This window comes from Pristiophorus japonicus, unplaced genomic scaffold (assembly GCF_044704955.1).
Source record: "Pristiophorus japonicus isolate sPriJap1 unplaced genomic scaffold, sPriJap1.hap1 HAP1_SCAFFOLD_1587, whole genome shotgun sequence".
Classification (NCBI taxonomy): Eukaryota; Metazoa; Chordata; class Chondrichthyes; family Pristiophoridae; genus Pristiophorus; species Pristiophorus japonicus.
In genome coordinates, this window is record NW_027251265.1 from 5858 (window position 1) to 27679 (window position 21822).

At 53.6% G+C, this 21822-nt stretch overlaps 1 protein-coding gene across 1 annotated transcript in view; it reads left to right on the forward strand.

Moving 5' to 3' along the window:
* Positions 1 to 268: 268 nt before the first annotated feature.
* LOC139243054 (plectin-like) overlaps positions 269 to 21822 on the forward strand; it is a gene marked incomplete at both ends in the record, with an annotated part of 39215 nt that continues 17661 nt past the window's right edge. Inside the window, 5 exons of the mRNA XM_070870655.1 lie at positions 269 to 426; positions 2579 to 2757; positions 15124 to 15262; positions 18209 to 18565; positions 20175 to 20258. Of these exons, the coding sequence (XP_070726756.1) occupies positions 269 to 426; positions 2579 to 2757; positions 15124 to 15262; positions 18209 to 18565; positions 20175 to 20258 (917 nt within the window). The remainder of the gene's footprint in view (positions 427 to 2578; positions 2758 to 15123; positions 15263 to 18208; positions 18566 to 20174; positions 20259 to 21822) is intronic.

A 21822-nucleotide genomic window follows, 5' to 3' on the forward strand; every position in this document is an offset into this window, starting at 1 on the left:
TATTGGGAATTGTGGTACAGATGGGGGAGGGGGGGGGTATTGGGGGATTGTGGTACAGGGGGGGGGGTATTGGGGGATTGTGGTACAGATGGGGGAGGAGGGGGTATTGGGGGATTGCGGTACAGATGGGGGAGGGGGGGTATTGGGGGATTGTGGTACAGATGGGGGAGGGGGGGGTACAGATGGAGGAGGGGTATTGGCGGACCGAGTTAGGGTTACAGCCAATCGCCGGGCCCGCTCTCTAACCTGCTCTCTCTCTGTGTTACAGGTGAACAGGATGAGTTGAGTTGTAAGAAGTACGTGACACAGCTCAAGGACATCCGGCTACAGCTGGAGGGCTGTGAGAATCACACCATCCACAGAATCCGGCAACCCCTCGACAAAGACCCACTGAGGGAATGTACACAGCGCATCAGCGAGCAGCGGGTGAGAACCCGTCTGGAACACGGTCCCCAGTACCTGCTGCAGTAACTGGGGAGGGTTCTGTGACTGACACCCAGCCCAGAAACCTCCACACACTGTCCGCAATACTCCCTGCGACCCACAACCCTGCTCAGGCCCTGCAGTGACACGAGAGCGAGACCATCTCACAGCACGACCGGAACATGGCCTCCTCCTGTATCTCACTGTGCTTCCTGCTCCTGATTCCTCCCAGTGACGGCTGGGGAGACAGGGTCAGGGGGGAGACGGGGTTTGGGGAGGAGACAGGGTCTGGGGGTACAGGGTCTGGGGGTACAGGGTCTGGGGAGACAGGGTCTGGGGAGGAGACAGGGTCTTGGGGTACAGGGTCTGGGGGTACAGGGTCTGGGGGGGAGACGGGGTCTGGGGAAGAGACGGGGTCTGGGGAAGAGACGGGGTCTGGGGAAGAGACGGGGTCTGGGGAAGAGACAGGGTCTGGGGGTACAGGGTCTGGGGGTACAGGGTCTGGGGAGACAGGGTCTGGGGGGGAGACAGGATCTGGGGGTGGGGGGAGACAGGGTCTGGGGATACAGGGTCTGGGGAGGAGACAGGGTCTGGGGGGGAGACAGGGTCTTGGGGGACAGGGTCTGGGGGGGAGACAGGGTCTTGGGGGACAGGGTCTGGGAGGGAGACAGAGTCTGGGGAGGAGACAGGGTCTGGGGAGACAGGGTCTGGGGGGGAGACAGGGTCTGGGGGGGAGACAGGGTCTGGGGAGACAGGGTCTGGGGGGGACAGGGTCTGGGGGGGAGACAGGGTCTGGGGGAGACAGGGTCTGGGGGGGACAGGGTCTGGGGGGGAGGGGGGGAGACAGGGTCTGGGGGGGGACGGGGGGGGACAGGGTCTGGGGGGAGGGGGGAGACAGGGTCTGGGGGAGACAGGGTATGACGGGGGACAGGGTCTGGGGGGGAGGGGGGAGACAGGGTCTGGAGGGGGAGAGGGTCTGGGGGGGAGGGGGACAGAGTCTGGGGAGACAGGGTCTGGGGGGGACAGGGTGTGGGGGGGGACACGGTCTGGGTAGACAGGGTCTCGGGGGGGGGGATAGGGTCTGGGGAGACAGGGTCAGGGGGGGAGACAGGGTCTGGGGGGAGACAGGGTTAGGGGGGGAGACAGGGTCTGGGGGGGAACAGGGTCAGGGCGGAGACAGGGTCAGGGGGGAGACAGGGTTAGGGGGGGAGACAGGGTCTGGGGAGACAGGGTCTGGGGGGGACAGGGTCTGGGGGGACAGGGTCGGGGGGGGGCAGGGTCTGGGGGGACAGGGTCAGGGGGGGAGACAGGGTCTGGGGGGACAGGGTCTAGGAGCTCTGTGTCTGACTCCCAGCAGATTTCGATCATTCACAGCGGCATCACAGGCTGCACCTTGGGCACTGGGCACTGGGAGGTAACTCTGAGCTGGTGAAAGATCCAGCCTGCCAGCCCCTGCTCAAGTCTGCGGTTAAAGGCACAGTCCACCCAGAGCTCCGCACTGCTCCCCAGCTCAGCAACAACCGTCCAAGCACCTCATTCACTCAACTCTACACCCAGTCCTTCCTCAATACCCCAGCACTCCCTCAGTACTGCCCCTCCGACAGTGCGGGGCTCCCTCAGTACTGCCCCTCCGACAGTGCGGGGCTCCCTCAGTACTGCCCCTCCGACAGTGCAGGAGTGTTGGTCTGTATTTTGTGCTCAATCCCTGGAGTGTTGCTTCAACCCATGGCCTTTGCCGCCTGGATAGAGTGGATCGGAAGGACCTGTTTCCCTTGGCAGGGGGATCAATAACCGGGGGACATAGATTTAAAGTAACTGGGGGGAGGTTTAGAGAGGATTTGAGGGGAAATGTCTTCACCCAGAGGGTGGTGGGGGTCTGGAACTCACGGCCTGAAAGGGTGGTAGAGGCAGAAACCCTCACCACATTTAAACAACACCTGGATGTACACCTGAAGTGCCGTAACCCGCAGGGCTACGGACCGAGAGCCGGAGAGTGGGATTAGGCTGGGTAGCTCTTGGTCGGTCGGCGCGGACACGATGGGCTGTAAATTTCTCTGATGCTGATTCAGTGACGAGAGCTGTTATCACTGAGCCACGGCTGACGGCTCGGTAGAACGGGCGTGAGCTTATTCATGTTTCTCTTTCTGTTTTGCAGAAAATTCACTCTGAGCTGGAAGGAATTAAGAAGAATTTGAGTGTGGTGACGGAGAAGACGGAGAAGGTGTTAGCCATGCCGGAGCAGCTCAGCAGTGCACCTGTGCTCCGTTCCGAGCTCGACATCACCTTACAGAAGATGGACCGAGTCTACAGCCTCTCGTCGGTCTATCTGGAGAAGTAAGTGCCACCTCTTCAGCAGCTCAGTGCATGGCAAGGGTCAGAGCAAGCATTTAACAGCTCGCACATACTGAGAACACGGGGTGTGTGAGAACATACTGAGAACACGGGGTGTGTGAGAACATACTGAGAACACGGGGTGTGTGAGAACATACTGAGAACACGGGGTGTGTGAGAACATACTGAGAACACGGGGTGTGTGAGAACATACTGAGAACACGGGGTGTGTGAGAACATACTGAGAACACGGGGTGTGTGAGAACATACTGAGAACACGGGGTGTGAGAACATACTGAGAACACGGACTGTGAGAACATACTGAACATGGGGTGTGAGAACATACTGAGAACACGGGGTGGGTGAGAACATACTGAGAACACGGGCTGTGTGAGTATATACTGAGAACACGGGGTGTGTGAGAACATACTGAGAACACGGCTGTGTGAGTACATACTGAGAACACGGGGTGTGTGAGAACATACTGAGAACACGGGGTGTGTGAGAACATACTGAGAACACGGGGTGTGTGAGAACATACTGAGAACACGGGGTGTGTGAGAACATACTGAGAACACGGGGTGTGTGAGAACATACTGAGAACACGGGGTGTGTGAGAACATACTGAGAACACGGGGTGTGTGAGAACATACTGAGAACACGGGCTGTGTGACAACATACTGAGAACACGGGCTGTGTGAGAACATACTGAGAACACGGACTGTGAGAACATACTGAACACGGGGTGTGAGAACATACTGAACACGGGGTGGGTGAGAACATACTGAGAACACGGGCTGTGTGAGTATATACTGAGAACACGGGGTGTGTGAGAACATACTGAGAACACGGGCTGTGTGAGTACATACTGAGAACACGGGGTGTGAGAACATACTGAGAACACGGGGTGTGAGAACATACTGAGAACACTGGGTGTGTGAGAATATACTGAGAACACGGGCTGTGTGAGTACATACTGAGAACACGGGGTGTGTGAGAACATACTGAGAACACGGGCTGTGTGAGAACATACTGAACACGGGGTGTGTGAGAACATACTGAGAACACGGGGTGTGTGAGAACATACTGAGAACACGGGGTGTGTGAGAACATACTGAGAACACGGGCTGTGTGAGAACATACTGAGAACACGGGGTGTGAGAACATACTGAGAACACGGGCTGTGTGAGAACATACTGAGAACACGGGGTGTGAGAACATACTGAGAACACGGGGTGTGAGAACATACTGAGAACACGGGGTGTGAGAACATACTGAGAACACGGGCTGTGTGAGAACATACTGAGAACACGGACTGTGAGAACATACTGAACACGGGGTGTGAGAACATACTGAGAACACGGGGTGGGTGAGAACATACTGAGAACACGGGCTGTGTGAGTATATACTGAGAACACGGGGTGTGTGAGAACATACTGAGAACACGGGCTGTGTGAGTACATACTGAGAACACGGGGTGTGTGAGAACATACTGAGAACACGGGGTGTGTGAGAACATACTGAGAACACGGGGTGTGTGAGAACATACTGAGAACACGGGGTGTGTGAGAACATACTGAGAACACGGGGTGTGTGAGAACATACTGAGAACACGGGGTGTGTGAGAACATACTGAGAACACGGGGTGTGTGAGAACATACTGAGAACACGGGCTGTGTGACAACATACTGAGAACACGGGCTGTGTGAGAACATACTGAGAACACGGACTGTGAGAACATACTGAACACGGGGTGTGAGAACATACTGAGAACACGGGGTGGGTGAGAACATACTGAGAACACGGGCTGTGTGAGTATATACTGAGAACACGGGGTGTGTGAGAACATACTGAGAACACGGGCTGTGTGAGTACATACTGAGAACACGGGGTGTGAGAACATACTGAGAACACGGGGTGTGAGAACATACTGAGAACACGGGGTGTGTGAGAATATACTGAGAACACGGGCTGTGTGAGTACATACTGAGAACACGGGGTGTGTGAGAACATACTGAGAACACGGGCTGTGTGAGAACATACTGAACACGGGGTGTGTGAGAACATACTGAGAACACGGGGTGTGTGAGAACATACTGAGAACACGGGCTGTGAGAGAACATACTGAGAACACGGGGTGTGTGAGAACATACTGAGAACACGGGGTGTGTGAGAACATACTGAGAACACGGGGTGTGTGAGAACATATTGAGAACACAGGCTGTGTGAGAACATACTGAGAACACGGGGTGTGTGAGAACATACTGAGAACACGGGGTGTGTGAGAACATACTGAGAACACGGGCTCTGTGAGAACATACTGAGAACACGGGGTGTGTGAGAACATACTGAGAACACTGGGTGTGAGAACATACTGAGAACACGGGCTCTGTGAACATACTGAGAACACGGGGTGTGTGAGAACATACTGAGAACACGGGGTGTGTGAGTACATACTGAGAACACGGGCTGTGTGTGAGAACATACTGAGAACACGGGCTGTGTGAGAACATACTGAGAACACGGGGTGTGTGAGTACATACTGAGAACACGGGCTGTGTGAGAACATACTGAGAACACGGGGTGTGTGAGTACATACTGAGAACACGGGCTGTGTGAGAACATACTGAGAACACGGGGTGTGTGAGTACATACTGAGAACACGGGCTGTGTGAGAACATACTGAGAACACAGGCTGTGTGAGTACATACTGAGAACACGGGGTGTGTGAGAACATACTGAGAACACGGGGTGGGTGTGTGAGAACATACTGAGAACACAGGGTGTGTGAGAACATACTGAGAACACGGGGTGTGAGAACATACTGAGAACACGGGGTGTGTGAGAACATACTGAGAACACGGGCTGTGTGAGAATATACTGAGAACACGGGGTGTGTGAGAACATACTGAGAACACAGGGTGTGTGAGAACATACTGAGAACACGGGGTGTGAAAACATACTGAGAACACGGGGTGTGTGAGAACATACTGAGAACACTGGGTGTGAGAACATACTGAGAACACAGGGTGTGTGAGAACATACTGAGAACACGGGCTGTGTGAGAACATACTGAGAACACGGGGTGTGTGAGAACATACTGAACATAGGGTGTGTGAGAACATACTGAGAACACGGGCTATATGAGAACATACTGAGAACACGGGCTGTGTGAGAACATACTGAGAACACGGGCTGTGTGAGAACATACTGAGAACACGGGGTGTGTGAGTACATACTGAGAACACGGGGTGTGTGAGTACATACTGAGAACACGGGGTGTGTGAGAACATACTGAGAACACGGGGTGTGTGAGAACATACTGAGAACACAGGGTGTGTGAGAACATACTGAGAACACGGGCTGTGTGAGAACATACTGAGAACACGGGGTGTGTGAGAACATACTGAGAACACGGGGTGTGTGAGTACATACTGAGAACACGGGGTGTGTGAGAACATACTGAGAACACGGGGTGTGTGAGAACATACTGAACATAGGGTGTGTGAGAACATACTGAGAACACGGGCTATATGAGAACATACTGAGAACACGGGCTGTGTGAGAACATACTGAGAACACGGGCTGTGTGAGAACATACTGAGAACACGGGGTGTGTGAGTACATACTGAGAACACGGGGTGTGTGAGAACATACTGAGAACACGGGGTGTGTGAGAACATACTGAACATAGGGTGTGTGAGAACATACTGAGAACACGGGCTATATGAGAACATACTGAGAACACGGGCTGTGTGAGAACATACTGAGAACACGGGCTGTGTGAGAACATACTGAGAACACGGGGTGTGTGAGTACATACTGAGAACACGGGGTGTGTGAGAACATACTGAGAACACGGGGTGTGTGAGAACATACTGAGAACACGGGGTGTGTGAGAACATACTGAGAACACAGGATGTGTGAGAACATACTGAGAACACGGGCTGTGTGAGAACATACTGAACACAGGGTGTGTGAGAACATACTGAGAACACGGGGTGTGTGAGAACATACTGAGAACACAGGGTGTGTGAGAACATATTGAGAACACGGGCTGTGTGAACATACTGAGAACACGGGGTGTGTGAGAACATACTGAGAACACGGTGTGTGAGAACATACTGAACACAGGATGTGTGAGAACATACTGAGAACACGGGCTGTGTGAGAACATACTGAACACAGGGTATGTGAGAACATACTGAGAACACGGGCTGTGTGAGAACATACTGAGAACACGGGGTGTTTGGTTTCCATGTTTACGAAAGGATATACTTGCTTTGGAGGCAGTTCAGAGAAGGTTCACTCGGTTGATTCAGGGGATGAGGGGGTTGACTTATGAGGAAAGGTTGAGTAGGTTGGGCCTCTACGCATTGGAGTTCAGAAGAATGAGAGGTGATCTTATCGAAACGTATCAGATTATGAGGGGGCTTGACAAGGTGGATGCAGAGAGGATGTTCCCACTGATGGGGGAGACGAGAACTAGGGGGCATGGTCTTAGAATAAGGGGCCGCCCATTTAAAACTGAGATGAGGAGGAATTTCTTCTCTCAGAGGGTTGTAAATCTGTGGAATTCGCTGCCTCAGAGAGCTGTGGAGGCTGGGTCATTGAATATATTTAAGGCGGATATAGACAGTTTCTTAACCGATAAGGGAATAAGGGGTTTTGGGGAGCGGGCAGAGAAGTAGAGCTGAGTCCATGATCGGATCAGCCATGATGGTATTAAATGGTGGAGCAGGCTCGAGGGGCCGAATGGCCGACTCCTGCTCCTATTTCTGAGGTGATAACACCACACTGAGAACACAAGATCGAAGCTCACTACCAGCGTGCTAATGGGGTAGTGTCTCAACAGATTGAGCAGCTGGATGCTGGGCATCCATGAGGCACTGTGGGCCATCATTAACAGCAGAATTGTGTTCCACCACAATCTGTAACCTCATGGCCCGGTATATCCCTCACTCTACCTTTACAGGCCAGGGGACCAACCCCGGTTCAATGAGGAGTGCAGAAGAACATGACAGGAGCAGCACCAGGTGTACCTAAACTCCCTCTTGAATATATCCAATGAACTGGCCTCAACAACTCTCTGCGGCAGGGAGTTCCACAGGTTAACAACTCTCTGAGTGAAGAAGTTTCTCCTCATCTCAGTCCTAAATGGCTTACCCCTTATCCTTAGACTGTGTCCCCTGTTTCTGGACTTCCCCAACATCGGGAACAATCTTCCTGCATTTAACCTGTCCAGTCCCGTCAGAAACTTATACGTTTCTATGAGATTCCCTCTCATCCTTCTAAACTCCAGTGAATAAAGACCCAGTTGATCCAGTCTCTCCTCATATGTCAGTCCAGCCATCCCGGGAATCAGTCTGGTGAACCTTCGCTGCACTCCCTCAATTGCAAGAACGTCCTTCCTCTGATTAGGAGACCAAAACTGAACACAATATTCCAGGTGAGGTCTCACCAAGGCCCTGTACAACTGCAGTAAGACCTCCCTGCTCCTATACTCAAATCCCCTCGCTATGAAGGCCAACATACCATTTGCCTTCTTCACCGCCTGCTGTACCTGTATGCAAACTTACAATGACTGATGAACCATGACACCCAGGTCTCGTTGCACCTCCCCCTTTTCTAATTTGCCGCCATCCAGATAATATTCTGCCTTCCTGTTTTTGCCCCCAAAGTGGATAACCTCACATTTATCCACATTATACTGCATCTGCCATTCATTTGCCCACTCACCTAACCTATCCAAATCACCTTGCAGCCTCTTAGCATCCTCTTCACAGCTCAGACCACCACCCAGTTTAGTGTCATCTGCAAACTTGGAGATACTACATTCAATTAATTTGTCCAAATTATTAATCTATATTGTAAATAGCTGGGGTCCCAGCACTGAACCCTGCGGCACTCCACTAGTCACTGCCTGCCATTCTGAAAAGGACCCGTTTATCCCGACTCTCTGCTTCCTGTCTGCCAACCAGTTCTCTATCCACATCAGTATATTACCCCCAATACCATGGGCTTTAATTTTGCACACCAATCTCTTGTGTGGGACCTTGCCAAAAGCCTTTTGAAAGTCCAAATACACCACATCCACTGCTTCTCCCTTGTCCGCTCTACTCGTTACATCCTCAAAAAATTCCAGGAGATTTGTCAAGCAGGATTTCCCTTTCATAAATCCATGCTGACTTGGACCGATCCTGTCACTGCTTTCCAAATGCGCTGCTGTTTCATCTTTAATAATTGATTCCAACATTTTCCCCACTACTGAGGTCAGGCTCACCGGTCTATAATTACCTGTTTTCTCTCTCCCTCCTTTTTTAAAAAGTGGTGTTACATTAGCTACCCTCCAGTCCATAGGAACTTATCCAGAGTCGACAGACTGTTGGAAAATGATCACCAATGCATCCACTATTTCTAGGGCCACTTCTTTAAGTACTCTGGGATGCAGACTATCAGGCCCCGGGGATTTATCGGCCTTCAATCCCATCAATTTCCCTAAAGGGGAAGCTGCAACACAGGACTACATGCATACTAAACAGCGGAAGCAGCATGCCATAGACAGGTCACACTGCTGGGCATGTATTATAGACCCCAAACAGTGGGAGGGAGATAGAGGAGCAAATATGTCGGCAAATTGCTGTGAAGTCCAAAATCCATAGGGGAGTAATAGTCGCGGATTTTAACTATCCGAATATTGATTGGGACAAATCTAGTGTGAAGGGTATAGAGGGTGTGGAATTCTTGAAATGCATTCAAGGGAACTTTTTTAGTCAGAATGTAACAAGCCCAACACGAGAGGGGGCAGTCTTAGATTTAGTTTTGGAGAATGAAGCTGGGCAGGTTGAAGGGGTATTAGTGGGAGAGCCCTTGGGTGCCAGTGACCATAATTCAGTCAGATTCAAGTTGGTTATGGATAAGGACAAGAATAGGCCTGGAGTAAAAGTCCTGAATTGGGGAAAAGCTAACTTTGCTAAGTTAAGGAGTGATTTGGCCACAGTGGACTGGAAACAGCTACTTGTGGGTAAATCAGTGTCGGAACAGTGGGAGGAATTCAAGGAGGAGATCCGGAGGGCTCAGGCCAAACATGTTCCCTTAAAGAAAAAGGCTGCGAAAAATAATTCCAGAGCCCCCTAGATGTCTAGGGACTTACAGGGAGGATTTAAAAAAAGGGACGCTTATGTCATATACCAACGGCTAAATACTATAGAATCATTAGAGGAATATAGAAAGTTAAGAGGCAAAATTATAAAGGATATTAGGAATGCTAAGAGAAAGCACGAGAAATTCTTGGCCAGTAAAATTAAGGAAATCCCTAAGATGTTCTATAAATATATTAAGAGTAAGAGGGTAACTAAAGAAAGGGTAGGGCCTATTAGAGACCATGAGGGTAATCTCTGTGTGGAGGTGGAAGATGTTGGGAGGGATCTTAACGAATACTTTGCATCTGTTTTCACAAAGGAAAGGGGCAATGCAGATACTGCTATCGAGGAGGAGTGTGATATTCTGGATGAAATAAATATAGTGAGAGAGGAAGTATTAATGGATTGAGCAGCTTTGAAAGTAGATAACTCCCCAGGCCCGGATGAAATGCATCCCAGGCTGTTGAGCGAAGTAAAAGAGGAAATAGCAGAGGCCGAGAGCATCATTTTCCAGTCCTCTTTGGATCTGGGCATGGTGTCGGAGGATTGGAGGACTGCTAATGTAGTACCTTTGTTTAAGAAGGGAGAAAGGGATAGGCCGAGTAATTACAGGTCTGTCAGCCTAACCTCAGTGGTGGGAAAATTATTGAAAAAAATCCTGAAAGACAGGAGAGATCTACATTTGGAAAGGCAAGGATTAATTAGGGACAGTCAGCACGGATTTGTTAAGGGAAGATCGTATTTGACTAAACTGATGGAATGTTTTGAGGGGGTAACCAGGAGGGTCGATGAGGGCAGTGTGTACGATGTGGTGTATATGGATTTTAGCAAGGCTTTTGATAAGGTTCCACATGGCAGACTGGTCACAAAGGTTAAATCCCATGGGATCCAGGGCAAAGTGGCAAGTTGGATCCAATATTGTCTCAGAGGTAGGAAGCAAAGGGTAATGGTTGATGGGTGTTTTTGTGACTGGAAGGATGTATCCAGTGGGGTTCCGCAGGGCTCAGTGCTGGGTCCCTTGCTTTTTGTGGTATATATCAATGATTTAGATTTGAATATAGGGAGTATGATTAAAAAGTTTGCAGATGACACTAAAATTGTCTGTGTAGTTGATAATGATGAGGAAAGTCATGGGCTGCAGGAGGATCTCAATCTACTGGTCAGGTGGGCAGAGCAGTGGCAAATGGGATTTCATTCAGAGAAGTGTGAGGTGATGCACTTGGGGAGGGCTAATAAGGAAAAGGTATACACATTAAATGGTAGGCCACTTCCCCACCGACACCTGGGAGTCCCTGGCCAAAGACCGCCCTAAGTGGAGGAAGTGCATCCGGGAGGGCGCTGAGCACCTCGAGTCTCATCGCCGAGAGCATGCAGAAATCAAGCGCAGGCAGCGGAAGGAGCGTGCAGCAAACCAGTCCCACCCTCCCCTTCCCTCAACCACTGTCTCTCCCACCTGTGACAGGGTCTGTGGCTCTTGTATTGGACTGTTCAGTCACCTAAGGACTCATTCTAAGAGTGGAAGCAAGTCTTCCTCGATTTCGAGGGACTGCCTATGATGATGATGACTTAGAAGTGTATATGAACAAAGGGACCTTGGAGTGCTTGTCCACAGATCCCTGAAAGTAGCAGGCCAGGTGGATAAGGTGGTTAAGGAGGCAAACGGAATGCTTGCCTTTATTGGCCGAGGCATAGAATATAAGAGCAGGGAGGTTATGCTTAAATTGTATAACACTTTGGTTAGGCCACAGCTGGAGTACTGCGTGCACTTCTGGTCGCTGTATTATAGGAAGGACATGATTGCACTAGAGAGGGTGCAGATCAGATTTACCAGGATGCTGCCTGGAATGGAGAATCTTAGTTATGAGGACAGATTGGATAGGCTGGGTTTGTTCTCATTGGAACAGAGGAGGTTGAGAGGAGACCTCATCGAGGTGTACAAAATATTGAGGGGCCTGGACATAGTGGACAGTAAGGGTCTATTTCCATTGGTGGAGGGGGCTATTACGAGGGGGCATAGTTTTAAGGTGGTTGGTGGAAGGTTTAGAGGGGATTTGAGGGGGGTTTCTTTATGCAGAGGGTTGTGGGGATCTGGAACTCGCTGCCTGGAAGAGTGGTGGATGCAGAAACCCTCACCACTTTTAAGAGATGGTTGGATGGGCACTTAAAGTGCAGTAACCTGCAGGGTTACGGACCTAGAGCTGGTAATTGGGATTAGACTGGATGACCTTTTGTTGGACGGAGCAGATATAATGGTAAATACTGCAGGGAATAGAATACGGCCAGGGTGATCTCCTGGACTAGTGTCGATCGCCTGGATGGGTCGGAGAGGAATTTTCCCAGATTTTTTTCTCCCTAAATTGGCCTGTGTTTTTATCTGGTTTTTGCCTCTCCCAGGAGATCCCATGACTCCGGTTGGGGTGGAGTGTAGAATGTTTCAGTATAAGGGGTGTCGCAGTTGTGTGGGGCGGGCTGGTTGGGCTGGATGCTCTTTACCTTTCCGTCATTGTTCATAGGTTTATATGTAACCTTCAGGGCTGCTGACCGAGAGCCGTGTGGCTCTTTGTCGGCCGGCGCGGACACGATGGGCCGGAATGGCCTCCTTCCGTGCTGTAAATTTCTATGTTTCTATGTTTTCTAAGCGATCCCACAATCGACGGATCAGATCAAAGCTCTGTGGTCCTGCCACACCCAGTCGGGAATGGTGGTGGACAATGAAACAACTAACGGGAGGAGGCTCCACCAATGTCGCCACCTTCAATGATGGCGGAGCCCAGCACACGAGTGTAAAAGACAAGGCTGAACCATTTGCAACCATCTTCAGCCAGAAGTACAGATTGGATGATCCATATTGGCCTCCTCCTGAGGTCACCACCCTCACAGAAACCATCATTGAGGCTCGGGCACCTCCTCCTCCCATCAGTTTTTTAATTGTCCACCACCTTTCATAGCACTCCCTCAGTACTGCCCCTCCGACAGTGCAGCACTCCCTCAGTACTGCCCCTCCGACAGTGCAGCACTCCCTCAGTACTGCCCCTCCGACTGTGCGGCACTCCCTCAGTACTGCCCCTCCGACAGTACAGCACTCCCTCAGTACTGCCCCTCCGACAGTGCGGCACTCCCTCAGTACTGCCCCTCCGACAGTGCGGCACTCCCTCAGTACTGCCCCTCCGACAGTGCAGCACTCCCTCAGTACTGTCCCTCCGACAGTACAGCACTCCCTCAGTACTGCCCCTCCGACAGTACAGCACTCCCTCAGTACTGTCCCTCCGACAGTACAGCACTCCCTCAGTACTGCCCCTCCGACAGTGCGGCACTCCCTCAGTACTGCCCCTCCGACAGTACAGCACTCCCTCAGTACTGCCCCTCCGACAGTGCAGCACTCCCTCAGTACTGTCCCTCCGACTGTGCGGCACTCCCTCAGTACTGCCCCTCCGACTGTGTGGCACTCCCTCAGTACTGCCCCTCCGACAGTGCGGCACTCCCTCAGTACTGCCCCTCCGACAGTGCGGCACTCCCTCAGTACTGCCCCTCCGACTGTGTGGCACTCCCTCAGTACTGCCCCTCCGACTGTGCGGCGCTCCCTCAGTACTGCCCCTCCGACTGTGTGGCGCTCCCTCAGTACTGCCCCTCCGACTGTGCGGCACTCCCTCAGTACTGCCCCTCCGACTGTGCGGCGCTCCCTCAGTACTGCCCCTCCGACTGTGCGGCACTCCCTCAGTACTGCCCCTCCGACTGTGCGGCGCTCCCTCAGTACTGCCCCTCCGACAGTCCAGCACTCCCTCAGTACTGCCCCTCCGACAGTGTGGCACTCCCTCAGTACTGCCCCTCCGACAGTGTGGCACTCCCTTGTTAAGGAAGCAGTAGCAGGACATTTGGAAAAGCATGATTCAATCAAGCAGAGTCAGCATGGTTTTATGAAAGGGAAATCATGTTTGACCAATTTGCTGGAGTTCTTTGAGGATGTAACGAACAGGGTGGATAAAGGGGAACCAGTGGATGTGGTGTATTTGGATTTCCAGAAGGCATTTGACAAGGTGCCACATAAAAGGTTACTACACAAGATAAAAGTTCATGGGGTTGTGGATAATATATTAGCCTGGGTAGAGCATTGGCTAACTACCAGAGAACAGATAAATGGGTCCTATTCCGCTTGGCAAACAGTAACTAGTGGGGTGCCACAGGGATCAGTGCTGGGACCTCAACTATTTACAATCTATATTAATGACTTGGATGAAGGGACTGAGTGTAATGTAGCCAAGTTTGCTGATGATACAAAGATGGGTGGGAAAGCAAGCTGTGAGGAGGACACAAAAAATCTGCCAATGGATATAGACAGGCTCAGTGAGTGGGCAAAAATTTGGCAGATGGAGTATAATGTGGAAAATGTGAGGTTATCCACTTTGACAGAAATAATAGAAAAGCAAATTATAATTTAAATGGAGAAAATTGCAAAGTGCCGCAGTACAGAGGGACCTGGGGGTCCTGGTGCATGAAACACAAAAAGTTAGGATGCAGGTACAGCAAGTGATCAGGAAGGTGAATGGAATGTTGGCCTTTATTGCAAGGTGGATAGAGTATAAAAGCAGAGAAGTCCTGCTGCAACTGTACAGGGTATTGGTGAGGCCACACCTGGAGTACTGCGTGCAGTTTTAGTCTCTGTATTTAAGGAAGGATATACTTGCTTTGGAGGCAGTTCAGAGAAGGTTCACTGGGTTGATTCTGGAGATGAGGGGCTTGACTTATGAGGAAAGGTTGAGTAGGTTGGAATTCATTGGAATTCAGAAGATTGAGGTGATCTTATTGAAACATATAAGATAATGAGGGGACTCGACAAGGTGGATGCAGAGAGGATATTTCCACTGATAGGGGAACCTAAACCTAGGGGGCATAATCTCAGAATAAGGGGCCGCCCATTTAAAACTGAGATGAGGAGGAATTTCTTCTCAGAGGGTTGTAAATCTGTGGAATTCTCTGCCTCAGAGAGCTGTGGAGGCTGGGACATTGAATATATTTAAGGTGGAGATAGACAGATTTTTGAACGATAAGGGAGTGAAGGGTTATGGGGAGCGGGCGGGGAAGTGGAGCTGAGTCCATGATCAGATCAGCCGTGATCGTATTAAATGGTGGAGCAGGCTCGAGGGGCCGTATAGCTTACTCCTGCTCCTATTTCTTATGTGTGTGTGTTCTGTCCCCCGTTAACTCACTGCCTTGTTCCCTGTGTTTGCAGATTGAAGACAATTGATGTGGTCATTCGCAACACGCAGGAGGCTGAGGATCTGGTGAAGAAATACGAGACGAGACTGAGGGAGGTGAACAGTGTCCCGGCTGACACACCATCTCTGGAGTCCTACAAACAGCAACTCAAGGTGTGTGGGGAACATGACAGGGCAGTGGGGTTAGACCGGGGGGAGGGGGGCATTACAGGGTGTGGGGGGGGGGCGGGGGAGAGTGGGGTTAGACCGGGGGGAGGGGGGCATTACAGGGTGTGGGGGGGGGGGGGCGGGGGAGAGTGGGGTTAGACCGGGGGGAGGGGGGCATTACAGGGTGTGGGGGGGACAGGGGAGAGTGGGGTTAGACCGGGGAGGGGCATTACAGGGTGTGGGGGGGACAGGGGAGAGTGGGGTTAGACCGGGGGGGGGGCATTACAGGGTGTGGGGGGGGGGCGGGGGAGAGTGGGGTTAGACCGGGGGGGGGCATTACAGGGTGTGGGGGGGACAGGGGAGAGTGGGGTTAGACCGGGGGGGGCATTACAGGGTGTGGGGGGGACAGGGGAGAGTGGGGTTAGACCGGGGGGGGGCATTACAGGGTGTGGGGGGGGACAGGGGAGAGTGGGGTTAGACCAGGGAGGGGGGGCATTACAGGGTGTGGGGGGGGGGCGGGGGAGAGTGGGGTTAGACCGGGGGGAGGGGGGCATTACAGGGTGTGGGGGGGACAGGGGAGAGTGGGGTTAGACCGGGGGGAGGGGGGCATTACAGGGTGTGGGGGGGACAGGGGAGAGTGGGGTTAGACCGGGGAGGGGCATTACAGGGTGTGGGGGGGGGGCGGGGGAGAGTGGGGTTAGACCCGGGGAGGGGCATTACAGGGTGTGGGGGGGACAGGGGAGAGTGGGGTTAGACCGGGGAGGGGCATTACAGGATGTGGGGGGGACAGGGGAGAGTGGGGTTAGACCGGGGGGGCATTACAGGGTGTGGGGGGGAGCGGGGGAGAGTGGGGTTAGACCGGGGGGGGGCATTACAGGGTGTGGGGGGGGGCGGGGGAGAGTGGGGTTAGACCGGGGGGGCATTACAGGGTGTGGGGGGGGGCGGGGGAGAGTGGGGTTAGACCGGGGGGGGCATTACAGGGTGTGGGGAGTGGCAGATGCAGTATAATGTGGATAAATGTGAGGTTATCCACTTTGGTGGCAAAAACAGGAAGGCAGAATATTATCTGAATGGCGGCAGATTAGGAAAAGGGGAGGTGCAACGAGACCTGGGTGTCATGGTACATCAGTCATTGAAAGTTGACATGCAGGTACAGCAGGTGGTGAAGAAGGCAAATGGTATGTTGGCCTTCATAGCGAGGGGATTTGAGTATAGGAGCAGGGAGGTCTTACTGCAGTTGTACAGGGCCTTGGTGAGGCCTCACCTGGAATATTGTGTTCAGTTTTGGTCTCCTAATCTGAGGAAGGATGTTTTTGCTATTGAGGGAGTGCAGCGAAGGTTCACCAGACTGATTCCCGGGATGGCTGGACTGTCATATGAGGAGAGACTGGATCAACTGGGCCTTGATTCACTGGAGTTTAGAAGGATGAGAGGGGATCTCATAGAAACATATAAGTTTCTGATAGGACTGGACAGGTTAGATGCGGGAAGAATGTTCCCGATGTTGGGGAAGTCCAGAACCAGGGGTCACAGTCTAAGGATAAGGGGTAGGCCATTTAGGACTGAGATTAGTGGGAAAGCGGGTTGTGTAGAGGACACAGAGAGGCTGCAAAGAGATTTAGATAGGTTAAGCGAATGGACTAAGGTTTGGCAGATGGAATACAATGTCGGAAAGTGTGAGGTCATCCACCTTGGGGAAAAAAACAGTAAAAGGGAATATTAGTTGAATGGGGAGAAATTACAACATGCTGCGGTGCAGAGGGACCTGGGGGTCCTTGTGCATGAAAACTCTTTTAGAGTCTACCTGCAAAACATAAACATTAAACTGTGCCACCTGACCTGGGTGACACACCAGACATTTACAAGGCCCTTTTTTTTCCTTTTTTTGTTTTTTTTTTTTTGGCACGAAAATCCCAAAAGGTTAGTTTGCAGGTGCAGCAGGTAATCAGGAAGGCGAATGGGATGTTGGCCTTCATTGCGAGAGGGATGGAGTACAAAAGCAGGGAGGTCCTGCTGCAACTGTACAGGGTATTGGTGAGGCCGCACCTGGAGTACTGCGTGCAGTTTTGGTCACCTTACTTAAGGAAGGATATACTGGCTTTGGAGGGGTACAGAGACGATTCACTAGGCTGATTCCGGAGATGTGGGGGTTACCTTATGATGATAGATTGAGTAGACTGGGTCTTTACTCGTTGGAGTTCAGAAGGATGAGGGGTGATCTTATAGAAACATTTAAAATAATGAAAGGGATAGACAAGATAGAGGCAGAGAGGTTGTTTCCACTGGTCGGGGAGACTAGAACTAGGGGGCACAGCCTCAAAATACGGGGGAGCCAATTTAAAACCGAGTTGAGAAGGAATTTCTTCTCCCAGAGGGTTGTGAATCTGTGGAATTCTCTGCCCAAGGAAGCAGTTGAGGCTAGCTCATTGAATGTATTCAAGTCACAGATAGATAGATTTTTAACCAATAAGGGAATTAAGGGTTACGGGGAGAGGGCGGGTAAGTGGAGCTGAGTCCACGGCCAGATCAACCATGATCTTGTTGAATGGCGGAGCAGGCTCGAGGGGCTAGATGGCCTACTCCTGTTCCTAATTCTTACGTTCTTATGAGGAGAAATTTCTTCACTCAGAGTTGTTAACCTGTGGAATTCCCTGCCGCAGAGAGTTGTTGATGCCAGGTCATTGGATATATTCAAGAGGGAGTTAGATGTGGCCCTTACAGCTAAAGGGATCAAGGGGTATGGAGAGAAAGCAGGAAAGGGGTACTGAGGGAATGATCAGCCATGATCTTATTGAATGGTGGTGCAGGCTCGAAGGGCCGAATGGCCTACTCCTGCACCTATTTTCTATGTTTCTATGGGGAGTGAGGGGAGAGTGGGATTCTCACCCTCACTCCCTCTCCCCCCCCCCCTCACCCCGTCACCTCTTCATTGATTGGTTTGTTTGTGTTCAGGGTATGCGTACGGAGGTGGAGGGTTACCAGCCGCTCTTCGATAACCTGGAGAGTGAGCTGAACAAGGCGAAGGTGGTGAACGACAGGATGATCCGCAGTCACAGTGAGCGAGACGTGGACCTGGACAGGTACCGGGAGTGTGTCCAGCAACTCCTGGAGCACTGGCAGGGCATCCAGGTGCAGATCGATACCCGCTCCCGCGAGCTGGAGCAGCTGGGCAGGCAGCTCGGCTATTACCGCCAGGCTTACGATTGGCTGATCCAGTGGATTCAGGGCACCAAGGAACATCAGGAGAAGATCCAAGCCGTGCCCATCAGAGATAGCAGCAGTCTGAAACAGCAACTGCAGCAGGAGCGGGTAATGGGCACTGGGGGGCACTGGGCACTGGGGGGCACTGGGCACTGGGGGGCACTGGGCACTGGGGGGTACTGGGCAATGGGGGGTACTGGGCACTGGGGGTACTGGGCACTGGGCACTGGGGGCACTGGGGGGTACTGGGCACTGGGGGGGTACTGGGCACTGGGGGGTACTGGGCACTGGGGGGTACTGGGCACTGGGGGGTACTGGGCACTGGGGGCACTGGGGGGTACTGGGCACTGGGGGGTACTGGGCACTGGGGGGGGTACTGGGCACTGGGGGGGTACTGGGCACTGGGGGCACTGGGTACTGGGCACTGGGGGGTACTGGGCACTGGGGGGTACTGGGCACTGGGGGGGTACTGGGCACTGGGGGTACTGGGCACTGGGGGCACTGGGGGGTACTGGGCACTGGGGGGGTAATGGGCACTGGGGGCACTGGGGGATACTGGGCACTGGGGGATACTGGGCACTGGGGGGTACTGGGCACTGGGAAGTACTGGGCACTGGGCACTGGGGGGTACTGGGCACTGGGGGGTACTGGGCACTGGGGGGTACTGGGCACTGGGGGTACTGGGCACTGGGGGCACTGGGGGGTACTGGGCACTGGGGGGTACTGGGCACTGGGGGGGTAATGGGCACTGGGGGCACTGGGGGATACTGGGCACTGGGGGATACTGGGCACTGGGGGGTACTGGGCACTGGGGGGTACTGGGCACTGGGGGGTACTGGGCACAGGGGGAGTAGTGGGTACTGGGCACAGGTGGGGTACTGGGCACTGGGGGGGTAATGGGCACTGGGGGATACTGGGCACTGGGGGATACTGGGCACTGGGGGGTACTGGGCACTGGGAAGTACTGGGCACTGGGCACTGGGGGGTACTGGGCACTGGGGGGTACTGGGCACTGGGGGGTACTGGGCACTGGGGGTACTGGGCACTGGGGGCACTGGGGGGTACTGGGCACTGGGGGGTACTGGGCACTGGGGGGGTAATGGGCACTGGGGGATACTGGGCACTGGGGGATACTGGGCACTGGGGGGTACTGGGCACTGGGGGGTACTGGGCACAGGGGGAGTAGTGGGTACTGGGCACAGGTGGGGTACTGGGCACTGGGGGATACTGGGCACTGGGGGATACTGGGCACTGGGGGGTACTGGGCACTGGGGGGGTAGTGGGTATTGAGGGGGTACTGGGCACAGGGGGAGTAGTGGGTACTGGGCACAGGTGGGGTACTGGGCACTGGGGGGTACTGGGCACTGGGGGGTAGTGGGTACTGGGCACTGGGGGGTACTGGGCACTGGGGGGTAGTGGGTACTGGGCACAGGTGGGGTACTGGGCACTGGGGGGTACTGGGCACTGGGGGGTACTGGGCACTGGGGGGTAGTGGGTACTGGGGGGGCACTGGGGGGTACTGGGCACTGGGGGGGTAGTGGGTATTGAGGGGGTACTGGGTACTGGGGGGGTACTGGGGAGGTAGTGGGCACTGGGGGTACTGGGTACTGGGGAACAGGAACCCCGGGGAGCGATTGCGGGGGGGGGTCACTGGTTCTGGCCCCACTGCGCTCTGTCTATCTGAGCTCGGCTAACCCGGGTATTGTTGGTTTTACAGAAAGTGTTGCAGGAAGTGGAGAAGAACAGGGAGAAGGTGGATGAATGCGAGAAGTTTGCCAAGCAATACATTGACGCCATCAAGGTAACAGAGGCAATAGGTACCTGTCCATGATTGGATCAGCCATAAACGTATTAAATGGTGGAGCAGGCTCGAGGGGCCGAATGGCTGACTCCTATTCCTATTTCTTATGTTCTTATGACCTGTTTCCCTTGGCAGAGCAGTCAACAACCAGGGGACACAGATTTAAAGTAACTGGTGGGAGGTTTAGAGGGGATTTGAGGGGAAATGTCTTCACCCAGAGGGTGGTGGGGGTCTGGAACTCACGGCCTGAAAGGGTGGTAGTGGCAGAAACCCTCACCACATTTAAACAGTACCTGGATGTACACCTGAAGTGCCGTAACCCACAGGGCTACGGACCGAGAGCTGGAGAGTGGGATTAGGCTGGGTAGCTCTTGGTCGGCCGGTGTGGACACGATGGGCCGAATGGCCTCCTTCCGTGCTTTAAATGTCTGTGATTTTATGACGCATACACACACACACACCCTGTATGAAACACCTAGGGATCGGAGGGTCGGGGCGGAGGGACACTGCTGGTTGAGGGTCGGGGCGGAGGGACACACTGGTTGAGGGTCGGGGAGGAGGGACACTGCTGGTTGAGGGTCGGGGTGGAGGGATACACTGGTTGAGGGTCGGGGAGGAGGGATACACTGGTTGAGGGTCGGGGCGGAGGGATACTGCTGGTTGAGGGTCGGGGCGGAGGGACACTGCTGGTTGAGGGTCGGGGAGGAGGGATACACTGGTTGAGGGTCGGGGAGGAGGGACACTGCTGGTTGAGGGTCGGGGAGGAGGGACACTGCTGGTTGAGGGTCAGGGAGGAGGGATACTGCTGGTTGAGGGTCAGGGAGGAGGGACACTGCTGGTTGAGGGTCAGGGAGGAGGGATACACTGGTTGAGGGTCGGGGAGGAGGGATACACTGGTTGAGGGTCGGGGAGGAGGGATACTGCTGGTTGAGGGTCGGGGAGGAGGGATACACTGGTTGAGGGTCGGGGCGGAGGGATACACTGGTTGAGGGTCGGGGAGGAGGGATACACTGGTTGAGGGTCGGGGAGGAGGGATACACTGGTTGAGGGTCGGGGAGGAGGGACACTACTGGTTGAGGGTCGGGGAGGAGGGACACTGCTGGTTGAGGGTCGGGGCGGAGGGATACACTGGTTGAGGGTCGGGGAGGAGGGACACTGCTGGTTGAGGGTCGGGGAGGAGGGATACAGCTGGTTGAGGGTTGGGGAGGAGGGACACTGCTGGTTGAGGGTCGGGGAGGAGGGACACTGCTGGTTGAGGGTCAGGGCGGAGGGATACAGCTGGTTGAGGGTTGGGGAGGAGGGACACTGCTGGTTGAGGGTCGGGGAGGAGGGACACTGCTGGTTGAGGGTCGGGGCGGAGGGATACACTGGTTGAGGGTCGGGGAGGAGGGACACTGCTGGTTGAGGGTCGGGGAGGAGGGACACTGCTGGTTGAGGGTCGGGGCGGAGGGATACACTGGTTGAGGGTCGGGGAGGAGGGATACACTGGTTGAGGGTCGGGGAGGAGGGATACACTGGTTGAGGGTCGGGGAGGAGGGACACTGCTGGTTGAGGGTCGAGGAGG